Source organism: Acinonyx jubatus, chromosome A1 (assembly GCF_027475565.1).
Source record: "Acinonyx jubatus isolate Ajub_Pintada_27869175 chromosome A1, VMU_Ajub_asm_v1.0, whole genome shotgun sequence".
In the NCBI taxonomy this organism is placed as follows: Eukaryota; Metazoa; Chordata; class Mammalia; order Carnivora; family Felidae; genus Acinonyx; species Acinonyx jubatus.
In genome coordinates this window covers 195401765-195423467 of record NC_069380.1, presented here as the reverse complement: position 1 = coordinate 195423467, position 21703 = coordinate 195401765, and the positions used below count along the sequence as shown (strand labels likewise).

General features: G+C 38.0%; 2 protein-coding genes across 3 annotated transcripts in view; one reads left to right on the top strand and one right to left on the bottom strand.

Annotated features, from left to right (window-relative positions):
* Positions 1-21703, bottom strand: part of LOC106981671 (sperm-associated acrosin inhibitor-like) — a 117445-nt gene that overhangs the window by 66129 nt on the left and 29613 nt on the right. For both annotated transcript variants that reach the window (XM_053200641.1, XM_053200639.1), the window contains exon 2: positions 12367-12493. In XM_053200641.1, coding sequence (XP_053056616.1) covers positions 12367-12401 — 35 coding nt within the window. In that variant the 5' untranslated portion in view covers positions 12402-12493. The remainder of the gene's footprint in view (positions 1-12366; positions 12494-21703) is intronic.
* On the top strand, positions 3618-8075 carry SPINK9 (serine peptidase inhibitor Kazal type 9). The gene is made up of 4 exons (XM_015079803.3): positions 3618-3734; positions 4488-4516; positions 6515-6642; positions 7887-8075. Exons 1-4 carry the CDS (start codon positions 3680-3682, stop codon positions 7930-7932), a joined length of 258 nt encoding a protein of 85 aa, XP_014935289.1. The 5' UTR covers positions 3618-3679; the 3' UTR covers positions 7933-8075.

Sequence of the window (21703 nt, the reverse complement as noted above, 5' to 3'; positions counted from 1 at the left end):
TGTTCCTTCTAGATCATCCTCTTTCCCTTCTCTTCTCCCTTCTGCATTCACACTCTTATAACCAAAGCCAAGTATCAGGCTCTGATCTAGACAAACTCTCCCTCAAATAGTACTTGCCTCACTAAACCCCTATCCCACCTTCTGGAGCCTGAGGGTGGAATTTGGGAACTTCTCACCTAGACCAGTGATCTTTAAATTATCCTGTGGAGCCCTAGGGTCTCCATGAGAGTGACTCGAGGGCCACTATAGGAAGATGGGAATTAGGAAACCAAGCTGCCACAGTCCTTCTTTAAGTAACAGAGAGCCTCTGTGATCTGTTTAGTGTATCATTCTTCCATATAATATTTTCCAGTTCCACTACGCACTCTTGTGACCTTGGGCAAGTTATTTATGTTCTCTGTGCTTCACTTCTTCTATTTGTAAAGTCTTGATAGTAGTAGTGTTTATCTCATATAGTTTTAAAATTTAAATAGGTTAATATTCATACAACAATTCCAAAAACTACCTGACACATACTTAGTGCTCAGTAAATATTATTACTGTCATTGCTATTGTCATTAAACAAAGTATTTTGCCATTAAAAAAGACAAGTTCAAAAATGTGGATAGAGGTCATTCTCACATTCAATAAAGGAATTACCTCTACAGGGTCCCTGACAAGTATTCACTTGACTTCCAATGAGATGATTAAAATGATAAGATCCTCATTACCTGCAGTCATCATCAAACATTGCTGATCATCACAAAGTTTCTTTTTCTATCAGTGCCAATATCTCTTATTTCCAGTAAGGCCACAAAGATACATCATCTGCATATTTTAAGACAGTTCCTAAGTGCTTCCTGATCTTTTCTTCAGACCACTGTCACTGTTATTGTCTTCGCTGTCTTGAGCATCATCATCAAATACCGAAATCTGTTAAGAGCTTACTTTGTGCCAGACCCTGGATAAGCACTTACATATACATCTCATTTGAAACTTACAACAAGCTTATGATAATGGTGTCATTAACTTTATTTTGCAAGCTTGTTAAAGAAAAATTATTTGGCACTTATTAAAATGGTAGGGAAGGTGCCATTCAAGGTTGCAATGCTCCTATTGCAATAAGAGAGATAGAGATAGTGCTCAACTCCGAATATAATAAGTGGGGATTTATAGCCAAGGAGCAAGTTGAGGGAGTGAGTAGATGGAAAATTACTAACATTAGTTATCAAGGACAGGGAAGATTCTTGCTAAAGGTTGGCCAAGAATTTATATATTAAAAGTGGGGAAGAGAACTTGATCAGATATCAAGGGTAGAGCAATGACTAAGCAGGATTCTATGCTAATACAGAAAGGGGAAGGCAAAAGGCATGAGATGGAGGTGAGGTGGGGAGCAAGGTTAAGGCCTAGTCAAGAAAAGGACTCAGAGGAGCCTAACTAAAGTTTAGTCAAGAAGAGAGTCCTTGTTAAGCTATAATGAAGACAATGGGAAAGTTTCTCATTATTCATGCTATACCCAAGTTGAAATATACCCATTTCTTTTTTTGTTGTTTTGTTTTTATTTTTATTTAAATCCAAGTTAGTTAACATACAGTGTAATAATGGTTTTAGGAGTAGAATTTAGTGATTCATCACTTACATATAACACCCAGTGCTCATTTCAACATGTGCCCTTCTTAACGCCCATTACCCTTTTAGCCCATCCCCCCACCCAACACCCCTCTCACAACCCTCTATTCTCTGTATATAAGCGTCTCTTATGGTTTGCCTCCTTCTCTATTTTTATCTTATTTTTCCTTTCCTTCCCCTATGTTCATCTGTTTTGTTTCTTAAATTCCACATGTGAGTGAAATCATATGGTATTTCTCTTTCTCTAACTGACTTATTTCACTTAGCATACTACATTCTAGTTCTATCCATTATGTTGCAAATGGCAAGATTTCATTCTTTTTGAATACCAAGTAATATTCCAGTGTGTGTGTGTGTGTGTGTGTGTGTGTGTGTGTGTGTGTGTACCACATCTTTATACATTTGTCAGTTGATGGACATTTGGGCTCTTTAATTTGTAATATAGTTTCTAAGAGTAAATGCTCATTAATGTTTACTGAATGATTAAATGAACATTAAGAAACTAAAGTTATTAGGAGATAAAGAACTGGCCCAAGGTCATGTAGGGAATGGTGAAGCTGGCAATGAATTTAGCTCTGCAAGACTCTTAGAGTTTCAACTCTCAGTAGTATTAAGATGTCTGACCCCCCAGACCGGCATAGGTTCCAGCTGTCTTTATCCTTTTGAAGGGAAGCAACTGTGAATTTCAGTCTCTCAGTCTTTGACACCACTTCCATTGGTGGTATAAACAGTGTCTTACAACTGTCTACCAAAACTGCAAGAGCTGCTTGCAAGGTGTTCTCATAGAGTTGCTCTATTTGAAAATTGGCATATTTCAAAATAAGTGTCCTTGTAGCCTTTATCAAAGATTTCAAATGACAAATAGTTTGATAAAGCACAATTAAATGTATTTAAACCACGACCAAATGATTGGTGGCTTGTCTATTAAAAACTATTGTATTAGTGTAAGATGTCACTGGACTGGTATGTACCTACAGCCCATGGAAAAGTCAACATCTCATTCTTTTTTCGAGAGAGAGAAAGAGAGAGAGTACTCACTCATGAGCAGGAAATGGGAGAGGGAAAGAGAGAATCTTAAGCAGGTTCATATCCAGTGCAGAGCCCAACATGGGGCTCAATCTTATGACCATTGAAATCATGACCTGAACTGAAATCAAGAGTCGGACATTTAACTGACTGAGCCATCCGGGCACCCCAACATCTCATTCTTGAACCTTGAGCCTGTGCTTCAGGTACAGTCAAGCCACTGCAGCCAATAAATCCATTATTGGTTAAGATGGTCACATAGCTTTTTATTATTGCCTTTGAGGAATCCCTTCTTCCAAGGTTCCTTGATAAGGAAATTCCACCAGAGATCTGGCATTAAATGAGGAGTGACTATTCAACAAGTCCACCCATTTTACCATCTCCTCAAATTTAGAATCTTGGAGAAATTATCCCCCTGCTAAGAGCATAAATCATTGCTTGTTACTGCTGAATAAAGGCTTGGGTGTTGATACCTTCTCTGTGCCTAGTCTAGAGTCTCAACTGGCAATATTTCCCATTTGGTGCTGGAGAAGATAGGAGGAAAGAGGGGAAACTGGGAAAGTGTAAAAGAGGGGAAACAGAAAGCTGCCATGCTGGTGAGTGTTCCTGGAAAAGTAGTGCAACCAAGAATATGTAGTAAACTGGGTGAAATGACTTAACTTCTTTCTGACTTCACTTTCTCAGCTGTAAAACAAAGAAAATTGTAGTAACTGACAGATTTGTTATGAAGATCCAATCATATAACAGCTGTGAAAGCACTCCATCTTTCAAGTATGTAAAGAAACAAAGAAATAACAGTTTTATTGGGTTCTATGGTCTATTAAAATGAGCAAACATGAGCAACCATCTGATTTCACAATGAAAGAATTCCCATACTAGCATATGTCTCTGACCTCCTCCCAGGATTCTGTTTCTGGAAATAGTTACTTCACAATTGAGGCAGGAACTCTTGTCAATATATAAGGTAGAACCCAAGTGGGCAGAGCAGACGGCAGAAAGTTACTTGTTTTGCCTCCCTCTGACTGCCCTTGGCCACTTCAGCAGCATGAAAGCAACAGCCTTTGTCCTGCTCTTGGCTTTGGCTTTGACATCCATCTTCAGTGAGTATCTCCCTTATTATACCCACCCTTCCCCGATACTAATAGCTCACGTTGTCTTCTGCTCACAGAATTCTGGGATAAACACAGATACATAGATAAGGCAGGTTTTTTGAAATGCATTATTTTGTCTCTACCAATAAATCACTAAATGATACTATCTCTGGGGCTGAGATACTATCTCTGGGGCTAAATGGTTAGCTAAGGCCAAAGTCTCATCCATATAAATATTTTGTATAACTTCTTTGGTAAGTGTACATCCAGACTTTGCTTTGACTTGATATCACCATTATGGGGATGCCATTTCTTCATAAAACAGTCTCATCCATTGTTTGGCAACATGAACTATTATTATTTTTCATTGAGTTGAACTTTGCCTCCCTAGAATTTTCAACTGCCACGTATTCCTGCTACATAACAGTAGACATTCCCTAAATATAAAACCACTTCTCTGGTGTTTTTTTTTTTCCCAATATTTCCTAAACTCTGATTATGAGGTAGGAAAGAACTTCTCAGTATTATAGTAGTTTCTCTTCATTATTATAGTAGTTGGCTATGCTCTAATCCCACTCCAAAAGAAGAAAAAAAAATATATGCTAAGCTTCAAACTTTGATATTATATTGATACACAGCTCTGAAGAGAGTCATATTTTTGACAGTCTGAGAGCTGAAACATAAATAAAAGATCATTTTTCTACTAAGATGAGGTTCTTCCAGAGTTTAATTTAGTTTCTCTTGTCTTTGTTTTTCTTACAGATGTAGAATGTGCCACACGCCCTCAACAGGTCAGTACATCCATCTTGATATAAAGGTCCTACTTCTAGGTAATTTTAAAGCCAGTATCAATAAGGAAACATTTGCTACTATACGTTAATTAAATTGCTACATGTTTGAAGAAGTTTTTAAGTATCAAAACTGGTTTTATTTAAAAAACTATTAGGAGACCTTTCTGAACGGGACATAATAGAACAAAGTGGTTAGATACCTAGCATTCGAGTTATAAAGTCCTGAGTTTGTATTCTAGCTCCCTGATTGTGTGGCCATGGGCAATAATACTGGGTTCATAAGCTTATTGTGAGACTTAAAGCCACAACGCTTGAAGAGAGGTGAGCGTAAGTACCTGGCACATAGTAAAGCTCAATAAGGACAAGTCATGATTGTTGTAATTGTTAAGTGGGTCAGACACATCTTTGTTCTTTATCTTAGAGAATGAAGATTTTAATTGAACCTTCCCTTTATGACTGATATTAAGTAATAACTATTGTTGAGAAATTCTAGCTGTGGTGGTAAAAACTTTAAACCAGGAGTCAAGCATTTTGGGTTCTAGACCAAGCTCCATGACTTTTCAGCTGTGTGATTCTGGGGCCCAGGCAGCTCCTTTCATCTCTTTGAATCTTTTGTTTTACCTATTAAAGAGAATAATAGGATTCTCTATTCTATTCTCATGATTTACTGGTTGCTTGAGAATGAAAAAGATTCATGAAGAGGAAGCCTTGGGAGTCTCCTTGTACATATCACATTGAGTCCTGGTACTGGGGTTTGAGCAGGCAAGAAGTGAAGTCATGCTGAAATATACTTATACTCACCAGGGGGCCCTGCAATTCTCATTCTCCACCATACTTCACTAGGCCCTGCGGTCCTTCTGCCATTTTGTCATGCATACTAATCTCTGTATTGCCAGCTCTCAGCTCAGCCCTAAAACTTAGAAGGTGCATGGTGTAAAGCAACCAAAGGAATGAAATGATTAATTAACAGAACATAGCTGAAGGGGAAGATGAATTTAACTTGAAGTTTGACCATATTTCATGCTATCCAAGTGGAGATAATCAAATCGTAAAATCTTACATGTGGAATTCAGAGTCAGAAAAACTGGAAAGGTAGAGTCTTCTGAATAGAGCTGGAGTTTGTGTAGGCCAAGGGATAAAGATAATAGCTATTATTTACTCAGCATTTTCCATGTCACAAAGTGCTAAGCATTTTACATGTAACTTCTTGCTTATATATATTTTTTGCTTTAACCTTACACTGTAGTTATTATTGTCCTCACTTGGCAGGTAAAGAAATCAAAGCTTAAAGAAGTAAAATGATTGTCCCAGGGTCATATCCCAGAGCACATCAGGATTTGAATCCTGATGTGTTTGACTTTTCCTGTTCACATTCTTCGGCTTGCTCATAGATGAAAAACCCAGAAAATTCTTTCTTGGTGATTGCATCCTTGCTCCTGCAGAGAGCTTTACACGCTGGCTTTGCTCCTGCATATAGAACAGTGGTTCTCAACTACAAGAGTAAAATACATGTGACTGTCTGTGTGCTGGTTAAGTGTATAACAAGTCATTTGTTACCAATAATGAATGGTAAAAGTCGCTAATGATGTGCTAGTTCTTAAAACTATAGTAGGTATCCCTATAATACATCTCACTCTTGCATTCAGATAGAATTTTTTAAGTGAAAGAGAGGAATAGCAGGATGTGTAGAACACTAACCCCATGGGAATGGTTACATCTGTGAATTGGCCGTGGATGTTTTTAAATTTAAATTTTTAATTTTTAAATAAATAGTGATTTGGTTACAAGCTGCCATAAAGAAGTTTATCACTCATGATTTTATATCTGATGTAAGAAATCTTCACACTCGATATATCTCAAAGGCGTTTGATGAGGAATAGGAAACAAATGACCATTAGACTAGGAAACAAATGATTGGCGAGCCCTCTAGGCTTGCTTGGGAAATCCTAAATCTTGGGAATAAAGATTCGGTTGAAGGCTTTTAATACGCATTTCCAGGTTGATTGCAGTAAATATGAGAAGTTCCCACGGAGAGAAGAGGGATTTTGTTATGAAATATATGCACCAATTTGTGGATCTGATGGCAAAACTTATGCCAATGATTGCTTCTTTTGTTCTGAAGTTCGGTAAGTACTGAAATATTTTTCTTTTCTGTATTTAAGGTGTAATTGTGTGTTACAACAATTATATGTCCATTAGAGAAAGTGGTTTGGGGAATAATGAATATGATGAATATGTAAAATTTGGGGTCGCTAGTGTCACTGGATCTCTACATATTCTGGCAGTAAGAGTAAAGCAAAGAACCCGAGAATCTTTGAGTTGGAAGGAAATTGGAGGGGCGCCTCATTCAACTTCCACCTACTAATCTATTGCTTGAACTCGCCCTCTGCAAATAATTCACATCATCTCAGAGTCTATGCTTGATTATTTCCAGGGACAAGGAACATCCCTCCTGTTAGGCATGCCAGTCCAGTCATATGTTAGAATGAACTAGATTTACTTGTTCAGCTTTAACCATTAAGTTTAGATATGTTAGAGCCCCCTAATTATTGGCACAAAAGGCGACAATAACTAAAAATCCTGAAGAAATTGTTCTGTTTCAGAGGGTGACTTCTCAACAAAATATATTTTGGAGCTATAATAAAAATTGAATTTGAAAATCAAGTAGCCAAAATTAGCTTAAAGGTAACAAAGTAATCATCTGAAAGATGTGTTAGTGTCAGATCAAAAAATATAAGGGGTGCCTGGGTGGCTCAGTCAGTTAAGTGCTGACAGCTCAGAGCCTGGAGCCTGCTTTCGATCCTATGTGTCCACTTTCTGCCCCTTACCCCACTCACGCTCTGTCTCTGTCTCTCAAAAATAAAATAAACATTTTAAAAAAATTTTAATAGAAGATGGTGTATGATATACTAGAATGTATAGAAACATATAGATCCTTTTAAGTATTTTCAAAACATACATGAGTGAAAACAAACACCTAATATATATATGGCATACTGTCCTGGTTTTTTTCTTATCAGAAAAAATAGTTTTATGAAAAGTTACATTTGATGGAAAGTGCAAAATGTGACTTTAAGACAAAATCATTTATGGAAAAAGGGTTTCTAAGCGAGTCTCCTTTTATTAGAAATTCATGAAATATGTTTTCAGGTATATAAACTGATTGTGACATATTTTGAGCATCATCCTCACATAACCAGCACCAGTTGCTCAAGTATTTCTAAATTGCAGTCACCCAACCCCTTTTAAAAACACCAATAAGTGGAGAGACTTGGGTACATTACTGGGGGGGTTCATTAGCGAAGTTTGGATGCTAATAAAACGTCTACGGCCTCAGCAATTTTCATCTGTTGCTATTTTCTCTCCACAGGAAAACTAACAACAAACTGAAATTTGTACATTTTGGAAAGTGTTGAATCTATCTTCTGATTCCAAGGCACATGAAACATATTTCTTCTCCCATATAACCTATGCCATACTGCCTAATCTTGTCACCAGTGTGTCTTGATTTCTTTGCGAAATAAAGTAGACATATGGGAAATAAATGTAGGTCTGACTCTTTTTGTTCGGGAGTTGAATCTTCCAGATTTGTTTTACTTTTGATGATGTCTCATAGACCATCTTAGGCCACATCTTGGGAGAAAAGGGTTAATTAAGAACAGTAGTGGGGCTTCTGGGTGGCTCAGTCGATTAAGTGTCCAATTTCGACTTCTGCTCAGGTCATGATCTCATGGTTTGTGAGTTCGAGCCCTACATAAGGCTCTCTGCTGACTGCACAGAGCCTGCTTTGGATCCTCTGTACCCCTACATCCAACCCTCCCCCTCTCACGCTCTCTCTCTCAAAAATAAATAAATATTAAAAAAAAAAAAAAAGAACAGTAGTGGGAATCAGAAAAGCAAAGAAACTGAAGCAGGTGCTTCTTCTTGCCCAAGCTAGAAAAACACCCAGTGGATAACTTAGTTCTTGTGTATTCCTAAAACATGAACAGAAAAAGAGGGGGAGCCTTCAAGCACAAGAATCAGGAAATACTGTTTTGCTAGATAGTTCTTGTTTAAGACATTGAAAGCTGTCCTGGATTGAGACTGCTGTCTAACTATTTCCTACCAGAAGACATGTCTGTAAAATGTGGCTGGTCAAACATGGCCGGTAAAGTTTTGCAAATTCCCATGAATTAGTTGATGTCTTCCATGGGTTTTCTCCCCGCTAAAATGTGATCTCAGGTCTGGGAACCCAAGCTTATCTTACCCCACTATTACATTCTAAGTTCCAAAAATATTATTATATGTTCCAAAGATCATACTATCGGTTCCAAAGAACAGAGTATGCCTGTGCACATCTTGTAATCCATTTGTGCATCTATGCAATTAACACATATCTGTTAATGCCTACTTTGTGACAATTTCTATGAGTTATATGGGAGCCAAAGGCAAAAGAAAAAAATTAAATTTCCTTACTGCCTATGTCCATTGACAAGTCCTTGTAACAGGCAATGTGACATTCCTCTAGAAGCTCAACTGCCTCAATGATGACACTTTGCTAAGGGCAAAAGGGAATCTTAGCTTAACATTATCCCGACCCCCCAGGATCCTACTTTAACATTGACAAATTCCTTTGGAAACTTCCTTTATCTTTACTCCCCAAGATATATGTTGGCAATCATATTCCAAGCTTATGGCCACCTGATATACATATTAAGGGTTTCATGACCGAGTTTTTACTGAACAGTAACAAATGACCCTTTCCTAACTGCAGCTAGTCCCTCAAGGTCCTGGAACTTTTGTTTCCAAAATTCCTTAGAAACTTACACTATCCCTAACTTCCTCTAACCTGAAGGTATATAATCAGTCACTCTTCACAACCCCAGTGTAGCTCTTTCTGCCCATGGGTCCTTTAATAAAACTACCTTTTTGCACTGACGATGTCTCAAGAATTCTTTCTTGGCTGTTTACTCCAAACTCCAACACTTCAAACCACATCACTACGTATTCTCTAAAAAGCTTCTCCTATGTATTCATTCATTCATGTAATCCTCCCAGATTACCATACATCATATTGCATTCTCATTAATTTGCAAGCATCTCTTGCTACATTGTGAGCTCATAGCTGACATGCTGCGGGTGTTCGGTTAATGCTTAATAAACGAGCTGAATTAAATGAAAATGAATTGAATTTGACTTCTATCAACAAGTAAGCAAGGAAACCATGGTGTCTTACCCCAGATAAGCCTGAAGTCGGGTGTCACTCCCTGATCCAACCCTGGCACTAGAATGTGTATGGCAACTGTTTGCATTCTTCACTAACCCAAACTCTGAATGCTTTTCCAAGTTCCCATGAAAAGGATCCAGACACACAAATAATAGAGAGCAGTGATTGCTTTTTCAGGTTGTGGGGGAGTGACTTACATGGCGGTTACCTTGCTTACCTACAGCTGGAAACTCCCCACCACTTTCCTTTCCTCTACAGTCAACTCCTGCAACACTACTGTAAGTGCTTGTCGTTTGTAGCATGAAAAGAAAATTGCTGTAAAATTTTAAAGATGCACAAATAAAATAAAATAAAATAAAATAAAATAAAATAAAATAAAACAAAATAAAACAAAATAAAATAAGAAATAGAATAAAATAAAATAAAAAATAAAATAAAATAAAATAAAATAAAATAAAATAAAATAAAATAAAATAAAATAAAAACAAATATGTGGCCAAAACCTGTTCTAGAACTGAGGCCTACTCACATTCTAAGAAATCTCACCCTGTTTCATTTTAAATTCTCCATACTTCAGCAATGTAGGCATTACTATAGCCAATATACCCAGTCCTTCTGGGACAGGTCACTCCTGTCTCTCTGAGAGAACAAAGGTAAGCTGAGGCATTGACTTTGCAATTTTAATTAATAATAATAGTACAGATCAAGGAAGTGGAAGCCAGACCAATAAAAACGTTCCTTTAACAAAACACATCCACATGGACACATGCTGAAAACTTTTCAGAATTTCTTAAGAAAAGGAACTCTGAGTCAATATAAAGTTAAGCTTTTTGTGAATACCTGTTTCAACACTGGAAGAGAACTACCGAATTTGTGAAAGATGCCTCTAGAGAGCTCCAGAAACTATCCGATCGTTCCAGTTGCCAGACTCCCAGGCGCTGATTTCCTGGGATGTGAGCCATTTAATGCTTAAAAATAGGCTCTGTGGCCCAGCCCAGCCCTGGGTGACTGACTCATCAAAGAATAAGACTGGCTTCTGGGTTTCATTCTTCTTGTACCTCATTGTTCCTGAATCTCGTTCCACAAGCCCAAGATCCCTGTTCTGACCAAGGCAGCTTCTTCAGCCTGAGGCCCCCGCCCTGTCACCTGCCCAGTAGCCCAACCCTCTGGTCTTGCCCTAGTGGGGTATGCTCTTTGCTGCTCTCCTCCTCTCAACCCTACCTGTTCCAGAAATGGAGCCCAGTGGCAGACACCCAACAATATTGGTGGACATCCGTTGTGTGGGTCATATCGCTGGTTGCCCTCGGTTTGGGCTGTCTGGGCTTCAGTTCTTCCATGTTTATCTATGAGGTCCATGGATTGCCTGAACCACCATCTGTTTGCTGCCACGCTCTTGAGACATGAACATGTCCTCTGTGTCAGCTGAAATTGTTTGTGAAGCCTTCGTAATATAATGGCTAAGATAGCGATCATTTGGCAATATGTATATTATCAAATATTTATGTTGTATATCTGAAATTAATGTCATATGTCAATTATATCTCAAATTTTTTAAATTCCAAAAACTGAAGGCAAAAAAACCCTAAATAAATTTTAAAATGAGAGAGATGTGGGGCTTTGGGGATAGAGAGTCCTGGGATTAAACCTAGTTTTGCAGCTTCAAGTAAACTTGAGTTACGGGTTGAGCCCAAGTTTCGGTTCTGACATTTCAAAATGGGGGCAGCAACAGTTCCTAATGGAATGGCCTGAGTCTACATCCGGTACACAATGCTGTGCCTGGCACATAATTAGCAAACAGTAAATGAATGATTGGAAAAACAATAACAACAAAAGTCTGTGGTCATTCTAACTTTGTTCCCTAAGCACAATGGGTAGTTCTATTTTAGGTTCTAGCTTCTCATTGTCTTCTCCCCAATTCCACCCTAGCACCAGCCCACCCCTGCCTGACCCCTGTCTGACCCAGTCCTGAGAGAGCATTATAAATCTCCTGTTAGAGCAGACCATCACTTTTACAGCCACAGAAGGCAGCAGAGTGGCTTGATCACAATGCAATGAAAATATATTCCCATCAGGGACCTTGGAAAGAGTTTTTTGAAGGTATGCTTATTTTAGGATTAAAACAAAAAGAAAGAAAGAAGAAAAGAAAAGAAAAGAAAAGAAAAGAAAAGAAAAGAAAAGAAAAGAAAGGAGGAAAAAAAAAGAAAACAATATATGTCTTCTGGTTTGGAGCGCCCTGAGAGCAAAGAATTGGGTCCTGGTTATCCTTGTGTCTAAAATGGATATCTGGGTTTTTTCAATTAAGTTTTTTTAAATTTTAATTCCAGTAGAGTTAGCATACAGTGTTATATTAGTTTCAGGTGTACAATATAGTGATTCAACAATACTACACATCATTCCGTGGTCATCGTGATAAGGGCCCTTTTAATCCCCTTCACCTATTTCACCCAAAACCCCACCCACCTCCCTTCTGGCAACCACCAGTTTGTTCTCTATTGTTAAGAGTCTGGTTCTTGGTTTCTCTCCCTTTCTCTCTCTCTTTACCTTTGCTTGTTTGTTTTGTTTCTTAAATTCCACATATGAGCGAAATCACACGGTATTTGTCTTTCTCTCACTGACTCATTTCACCTAGCATTATACTCCTTACCTCCATCCATGTCGTTGCAAATGGCAAGATTCCATTCTTTAAAAAGAACAATATTGATATCTGTTTCTTTGTTTCTCCACTGCTTGACATATAGTGGGCAGCCTGATATGTATATGTAATTTTTAAACTGTGAGAGAAAAAAATAAAAACAAACTTAGGTTGAATATATTCAAGACCATGTATTCAACATCCTAATGGCACTAAGAGTCCCACACTAAATTCTAGATTGCCTGAAAATAACAAAAGAAAACAGTGTTATTTAGCAAAAGGCAGAGAATGGAAGAACAAATGTAATTCCTCCACAGCTGAAGAAATGTGTCTAGTCTGTGGTTGCATGAGGGTCTTTGCAGGAGGAGAGGAAAAAGGGGGTGCAGTAGGTGGGACCAGGCAGCCTAAGCTGCAGCAAAAAAATGGGAGTTAGGGAAGAGGCACATAAAAGGTTTCAAAGACAGAGCTTGTGCTATTTCTTAAACTATCTGATAGACATATGAGCATTTGTGTTGCTATTATTATTTAACTTGTACATGTGTATTATATATACTCTTTTGTATGTATGATATACAAAATAGAGAAAAAATAAGAAGGTAGATAAGGAGAGAAGTAGTAGTTGTTCTAGGGTATAAACGGCCATGAATTTGAGATTTGCTAAGTGAAAAGCATTAATGTAATAAGTTTGCCTCTAGGGCATTCCCTTCCTTCTCCAATATCTATAGGTCACTTTGACACATTTTCCTCAAGGATGGAGACTTACTCTTCTCCTAAAATAGTCCTAAACTGACCAGGAAACTAGCCCATATACAGGCCCAAATCATAGAGAAAGGGATGCAGGCTGGAGGGCATTTACTCAATTGTCCTGAGCATTTCCACTTTGTCATTAAAAGTTCCCATGAAAAACAAAGCACAGAATCAAGGGCATCTTGTGACAGAAACCATTGGTTAAAAGTGTCACATATTGAATGAGTGATTCAGAGATTTCTGGACATCACAGGCCAATTACATTGCTTTTTAATAATTATTTATTGCAAAATAAAATAAGAATCACCATAGAAATCCAAAACAAAAACTGTCACCCACAATTTTCAGGAAACTTCTCGTTAGTTTATCCATTATCCATACACATTGATGCAGCTTCACATGTTGGCAGTAATGTCATAAACATAATCTTGTGTTCCATTTTGCTCCATTATGCCATAAGAATATGTATTTTTTTCTTTTTTTCTTTCCTCCGTAATCTCTTGAAGTAACCAGCATACACAGCAAACTTTTTTAAAACAATTTTTTTTAATGTTTATTTATTTTTGACAGAGAGAGAGAGAGAGAGAGAGAGAGAGAGAGAGAGACAGCATGAGCGGGAGAGGGGCAGAGAGAGAGGGAGACACAGAATCAGAAGCAGACTCCAGGCCCTGAGCTGTCAGCACAGAGCCCAATGCGGGGCTCGAACCCACAGACCGCAAGATCATGACCTGAGCCGAAGTCGGATGCTCAACTGACTGAGCCACCCAGGTGCCCCTACACAGCAACCTTTAAACAAAAAGTCACTGTTGGAAGACTAACAGCATTGCCAATTTTGTTATATAAAAACTTTGATAAAAATCATAATCTATTTTCATAATTACTTCAGAACAGGAAGCTGTTGTTGTAACCATGTACGGTTTTTATTACTAAATAATTCTTATTTTTTCTTAAAAGTCTCATCTGAAGTAGGTAGTAGCATTTAAATGGTCTTTAAATGTTATTCTAAGGAACTCTGGGAAGTTCTCCGGGTTGCCTGAACAGCACGAAAGCAGGCACAACAAGTGAGAACCCTCTACTCCCTCTTCAATTCAGAGACATTTCTCTTTTATTTATTTCTTATTTGGGGCTACAGCAAGATTTTCTGGCTCCTTCACCAGATACCTGTTTGAACTTGGGCAAGTTTTGAATTTCTCTGGCTTATCTTCCCTTCCTCATTATTTACATTAGGATTCTACTTACCCACTTCAAATTTTTGTAGGGATTCGAGGAATTCATGGATAATACATGCTTTCAATGTTCATGGTATGGTACATAATCATAACACATAATGAACTCAGTAAGAATTATTATTATAGTTAAAAAATATAAGACACTTATGGCTATAATCCTTACGCTCAATAGAGGAATTGCCTCTGCAGGATACCTAATGGGTATTCATGCTTCTTGGACCTATTGAGTGAGAAGGCCATCACTAATGGGGAACTTTATTAAAACCTCTTATTTTTATCAAGCTCAGATTTACTCCCATACTATTTACCCCCTCATTTGTCCTAAATATATCCCTAGGAGCCACAGAGAAAAAGTGTAATTAAGAACCCTTTCAGTATTTTTAAGAGTTCTTTATACCTTCTGAGTTTACTAATATTAGTGGAAAAAAACCTTGGACCATGCCCTATACTAACTGCTTTACATCATGATCCGGTTTAATTCACAAAACAACCCTAGTAATAAATTTATGTGAATGTAAATGAGGTGTTCATAGTATTTGCCATGGCAAATCTAGCACCTAATTTATTTCTAGAGTATTACAGGGGAAAAAAAGTAGTAAGTTAATGAATGAATCCGCTTTTTTCCCACTTAAGAAAAATGAAGTTTAATGAAGACAGATATGTGGTCCAACACTAGTAGGAAATGGCAGAGTTATGATTGATAAGAGCTCTGTTTGACCCTAGAGTTCAAATCCCTGGGCAATATCATAATCCCTGTCCCCAGACCAGTCCATCTGGAATAGATTCTGGCTGTTTTTATTCATTTACAGGAAGATAAATGTCAGTTCTCTGCTGCACTCTCTTTCTGGGCCAAGGGTACTATGTCCATTGGTGTTGTAGAGAATGCCTGCTAGCTCATGAACTCCAAAGGCAAGAGGAGCTGCCAGTGATCTTGTTACCATAGAATGGTTCTTTGAAGTTGTCATTTCGAATAGTCAAGAGTCCTTGAAGCAGTTAGCAAACAGCATAAATAAAGAATGGTTGGTTGAAAACTCGATTCAGGATAAGTAGGTTACTTCCTAATATTTGGCATAATAAGAAGTGCAAATGCTGCCCTTCCCTTGGACAATGGTGTGAAGTTGATGGCCTCACTAGCTAAGTAGGCCTCTGATACTGACTGCAATGGAGATCTCTAGTTCTTGATCCAGATAGCTCTACTTGGCCTCTAAACTATGTTTGGAGACAAAGCAATCGTGGCTAAAGCATCAGAGACAGCCCAGCTTCTGCACAAATGGATTCTTAAGATATACTCATGGATCCTCATTTTCAGTGTGAGGATGCTGGGGATCTTCTCCTTAGGAAACTTGAATAAGAAGCTTCCAACAGAGAATAGGTATATTCCCAATAGATATTCAGCTAACTCTCCCATTAGGTCTCCTTGTACCATAAAATTTGGGGCTCCCAAGAAAGCCATACATCACTGCAGAGTGTGGGTTTTTGCGTAAGCCTTGCTAACCAAGATCAGTGAATGGATTCTGCTCAGTCTGGAACCAGATCTGGCAAGCTTTCAGTTGATGAGAACCCTGGGTAAAGGGCTAAGACAGTTGGTGCTGATAGCCATACTGATCACTGCATCAGACTCACATGAAAATGCATTTTTTGCAAAAATGAGTCCTGATCCCAGGAACCTTTCTTTAAGACTTATTTTAAACATTTACTAGTTCTGAGATCTTGGACAAGTTACTACCTTTGCTAAGACCTACTATCCTCCTCTATGAAATAAAGAAGATGGAAATATCCATCTCAGACATATATGTGAACCAAATAATACATGTGAAAGCACTAGGAATTGTTGATGAACCACCCAAATGTAAATTAGCATTAATTTAGGTTTTATTAGTAATCCTTTCACAAGGAAACTTTTCCCATGATTCATTGAATGTTTTAAGCCCGTTCTAGGGCACTGTTCTGGGAAGTAACATTTAACAGAGATGACACATCTGACGATATGATGCAAGTCTCAAATGGGCTAAGCTGGTAATAGCAGGTCACTTCTCAACTCCCACCTTACTGCTTTCAGCAGCATGAGAACAATAGCCCTTTATGATCCTGGAAACTGTGCCCCAGGAAATTCTGAGAATTTTTCATCTTTAAGATAAACAAGTCTGTTTTTGTTTTAATGCATTTTTTACTCTTCATCGAGAAATCATTGACTCACATAATCTCAGAATTGGAGTGGCCATAAAGCTCACCAAACACAACTATAAGAAAGCTTCCTGTGAGATCTCTGACAAGTGATCACCATGTAGCTTCTGCTTTGATGCAAAACCGCTCTTGTCAAAAAAGAGTCAATTCTCGACCTATTTGAGTCAATAGAATATTCTTACTTTGCTGGGTAGAAATCAGCACTGACTCAGCTTGTCACTTATGACTGACATAAGATTTAAAGAACGTAAAAATATATCATTTATTTGCCCATTCCATATATATGGAGTGCTGAATATGGCCTGGCGTCATTTAATAAATAAATTCTCATTATTATGATCCCCTTCCTAGTCTCAGGTCCTTTTTATTGTACTCTATTCTTACTCCAGAAGAGCAGGTAGAGCATCACCTTTCTTGTTGAGTGAGTCTAAACTGATCATTAGTTCAATTCAAAGCACTGATGGGAACCCCATGTCAGCTGGCACAGATGAAGAACCAAAGCAAAAATCAGATTTCTCCCTGACCAAAACTGGTTTTGATCAAAGAAAATGGTCATTTCACAACATGGGATGTAGAATTACTACTTTTATGTAATTTCAAAATTGGGATGAATTTTTATGACAAAATTAAAAGCTCTACTATACATCTTTTAATGTGTTAAAGATATGATTTAGAATCACCTACCTAGAATCACCAGGGATAAATCTGATATGCCACACCGTTTTTGTTTTTTTTTTTTTATGTACCTGAGTATTTACCCAATTAAGTGTCTAAGATTTAAAGAATTTTAGATTCAAACCAGTATTAAATGGAGTAAATGGAGCATCGTGTCCAAGTGCACTGGCTTCAGGGTCGGAGAGAATTCTGTTAGTTCCCACCTTTGTTGCTATGTGACTAAGACATATCACTTCAATTTTTTGGACCTGTTTATTCATTTATATGATGACGACAATTATTATACCTACCTCATTGAATGACTATGTTCTTAAGGGCCATAGTTTTTGCAAAGGGCTACACACAGCCCTTTATACATAGTAAGAATTCCAGGGCGTTTAGCTAGTAGTATTATAAAATGTCATATGTCTTCACTTATTCATCAGGGAATGAAGAATATGATCTAACCTTTTCATTTTGATTCAGTGTGAAAATTATTAATAGTCTTTAGAGAATTCTTATACATGGTAATAAAAACTTTCAGCTAATGGGCAGGCAATGCAAATGACACTCTAAATTCTCTTTGAGGATGTGCCTTGTAAGAAAAAGAGAAGAATAAATTAGCATAGAAGTGAAGAATGCGTACTTTGAAGTCACAGACTAGGGTTCTAGTAATATGCTCATCAATTACTAGCTATGAGTTTGGAAAACGTACTTAACGTTTGTCTGTTTGGGTTTCCTTTTTTTAAAGGAAATGTTAATAGCATGTTCCTGAAAAGATTGCAAGAGTTAAAAGGTAAACCACATTAAGGGATCTCAGAGGATTTCTGGCAATTAGTCAGGAGTTCCAAAAATCTCAACTATGGCTATTTTGCCTTCCTAGGATGTACGTAGGCTGACATGACACAAAAGGGATGACGGAAGAGTGTGAGAGGAATAGGTGAACCTGTCTTGTGAAATAAATAGGATTTTCTGAGCAAATAGTGAGAGACGGTGGAGTACATGACATAGGCATCAAAATACATTACCCTTGGACTGAGAGCCAAAAGACGGATTAAGGACTGACTGTACTATGAACTTTGGGCCACTCACTTCAGCTTTATGAGTCAGAAGTCCTCACCAATTTGCATAAATGGGAATAGAAGTAACCACACTTCACTGAGTTGAAGGGAGGGTCCTGTTAGGACATATGTGATAGGAAACACAGTGTGGTGAGATGGGCACTGGCACTCACGTCAAAGAGTGCTGGCCTCAAATCCACTTCAGCTTCTGATCATAAACCAGCCACTTGTTATCTCAGAATGACTACCATATTTTTTAAATGGTAGTAATAGCCAGGCCCATGTATAATACTTGGGGGCTCAGGGCAAGAATTAAGACAGAAGTCCATGTACTATATGTCTACAATTTACTTAGCTCAGATATTTAAAATTTACAGCTAACATACATTTAAATAAAATTCTATCCTCCTACGTTGGCAAATATAATTTCACTGCAATGTGAAAGTCTAGGTTGAAATTTAAAATTCTCGGCTCCTCGCTGGAATGTAGCGGCATGAGAGAAGGGCACTGGTCCCTCTCTTGGCCTATAATAGGTCTCCTCTTCTCCCACCTCAGTTTTGAAGAGGCTTCTGCACGTGGCCCTGCACACCAAAGCCTGCATGTTCAATCTTTACCTGAACTCTGGCAGTTACCCCTAGGTCACATCTTGGGGTGAAGGCTGTGCATACTAGGGAGGATGGACCTAAAGAAGAAATTTACATAGGCCCTATAAGCAGGATCAAGTCTGTTTGTAAAGAAAGTTTAGGAGTTCAGGGATCCAAGGTATAGTCTAGAAGGGGATTGATTACAAGTGTTTGCAGGGCAGATGTCTTTGACCTACAAGCTCTTAGCCTTGTGAGGAGAGGCATGGCTGGAGAAGATCCAGAGGGAAGCCCCCTAAAACTTGGAGGTCCAGGGGAAAGGAGCCCTTCTTGCATATATTGAAAGATGGAACCAGTAATACTTACTTCTCAAAGTGATTACAATCAGCTATTACCTCATACCTATCAGAATGGCTAAAATCAACAACACAAGAAAACAGCAGATACTGGCGAGGATGTGGAGAAAGGGGAAACCTCTTGCACTGTTGGTAGGAGTGAACTAACCTACGATCCAGCAATTGCACTCCTAGGTATTTAGCCCAAAGATTACAAAAATACTAATTCAAAGAGATACATACACCCTGATGTTTATAGAAGCATTATCTATAATAGCTAAATTATGGAAACAGCCCAAGTGTCCATTGACTGATGAGTGGATAAAAAAGATGTGGGTGTGTATATATATCACTATGTGTATATATATATATATATATATATATATATATATATATATATCATATATATATCATATATATATCATATATATATACATATATATCACCATATATATATATATCACCATATATATATATATCACCATATATATATATATATATATACACACACAATTTGGCCATTAAAAAGAATGAAATATGCCATTTGCAATGACATAGTTGGAGCTAGAGAGTATTATGCTAAGTGAAATAAGTCAGAGAAGGACAAATACCATATGATTTCACTCATATGTGGAATTTAAGAAACAAACAAGTAAAGGGAAGAAGAAGAGAGAGGGGCAAACCAAGAAACAGACTGTTAACTGTAGAGAACAAATTTATGGTAGCCAGAGGGAAGGTAGGTGGGGGGTGGGTTAAATAGGTGACGGGGGTTAAAGAGGGCACTTGTGATGAGCACAGGGTGTTGTATGGAAGTGGGTTGAATAACTATATTGCACACCTGATACTATGCTATATTGCAACTAATACTACACTATATGTTAGCTAACTGGAATTTAAATAAAAACTTTAAGGATTAACAGAGAGCACATGGAAGGGAAGGGAAGTACCCAGAACATGTAACGATGTTAACAATGTTAAATTATATGTTATTGTGGCTGCTGTTATTATTGTTACCATCATCATCATCATCATCTTTATTATTAGAATATGCTTGGAAAACCACCGGGAGCTATAGGAACACGGGCAGTATTTTGGTAATCCTGACTCCTTTTGCCCCTATAAAACACTGAAAGTCCTTGTCATCAATTATTATATCAAGAACATAACATTTGTCACGCCGTGAGTTTAAATAAGTTCTTCTGGGCTTAAATATTTTAAAATCCATACTAGCAGCCTAAGCAGCCTAAACTTTCTTTTCCTAAATGAAGCCTTCTCACAGCTCACCAAATATTTCTAGCATGCTTTTACCATCTCGAATCACTGAGACAATTTAGTAATCAAGATGAATTCTGTTGATTGAATACAATGCAAGTATAGGAGGCCTGGCTAGCCCTACTAGACCATCTGTCTTCGTTCCATCCCACTGTCCTTGGTCACTTCAGCCCCACGAGCACAGCACTTGTCTCTTCTTTTCCTTTGTCCTTGCCTTTACACCGGATATCCCTTTCTCCCACGTTCTCTCCCTTGCCCCAGGCAACCGCAGCCCCATGACTATCTTCTGCCTAGAGGATTCTGAGATGGTCACCTAACAGATGGGTGGATATATTTTTCTCCTGAAAGACATTGGGACAACACATTTTTAGGACTATTGGGAAATCATAGGGTCACAGAATCTCAGCTCCTGAAAAAGACAAGTCTTATCGTTCAACTTTCTGTTCAGAGAGGAATGTTATTCCATATCCCTGAGAGACTGTCATTCAACTCTTGCTTCTGACTGGATGGCCCTGAAGATGAGAAAGTCAGACCATTAAAAGGCAGCCTTTCCCACTGACACCTTGAATGTTCAGAAAATTGTTTGCTCACAATCTCTCAGCCAGCACTTGTTGAGGCATCAGGTGCTGGGCACTGGGTTAGGGGCCCAGGATGCAATGATAAGTAAGATCATTCTTGTCCTCAATGAACCCTTTATGTGAGCCAAAATGCTAAATAATACAGTGGTTACGTTGGTGAGCTCTGAAGTCAGTTTTCCCAGATTTAAATTCCGCCGATAATACTAACAAAATTTCAGCTAAAAGATGTTGAGACTCTAAGGTAAGTTCTGAGGTTCTAATGTAAAACATGATGACTATAGTTGAAAACAGTGTATTGTATAATTGAAATTTGCTAAGAGAGTAGAATTTAAATGTTCTCTCTGTCACACACACACACCAAAGATAAATATATGATGGATGTGTTAATTAACTAGATGGGGAAAATCCTTTCACAATGTACAGGTACATCAATCATCACAATGTACACTTTAAATATCTTACAATTTTATTTTGTTTCTTATTATTATTTTTTTATTCTGGAGAGAGAGACAGAGAGAGCAAGTGGGGGAGAGAGGTAGAGGAAGAGACAGAATCCCAAGCAGGCTCCATGCTCCATGAGGAGCCTGACATGGGGCTTGATCCCACGACCCTGGGTTCATGACCTGAGCCAAAATCAAGAGTTGAATGCTCAACTGACTGAATCACCCAGGTGTCCCTCAGTATCTTACAATTTTAAAATAAAATCGT

Coding starts and splice junctions, on each gene's coding strand:
- SPINK9 (XM_015079803.3), top strand. CDS start 3,680: ATGAAAGCAACAGCCTTTGTCCTGCTCTTGGCTTTGGCTTTGACATCC. Junction 3,735..4,487: donor GGCTTTGACATCCATCTTCA/GTGAGTATCTCC, acceptor TTTTTCTTACAG/ATGTAGAATGTGCCACACGC. Junction 6,643..7,886: donor TTCTTTTGTTCTGAAGTTCG/GTAAGTACTGAA, acceptor TTCTCTCCACAG/GAAAACTAACAACAAACTGA.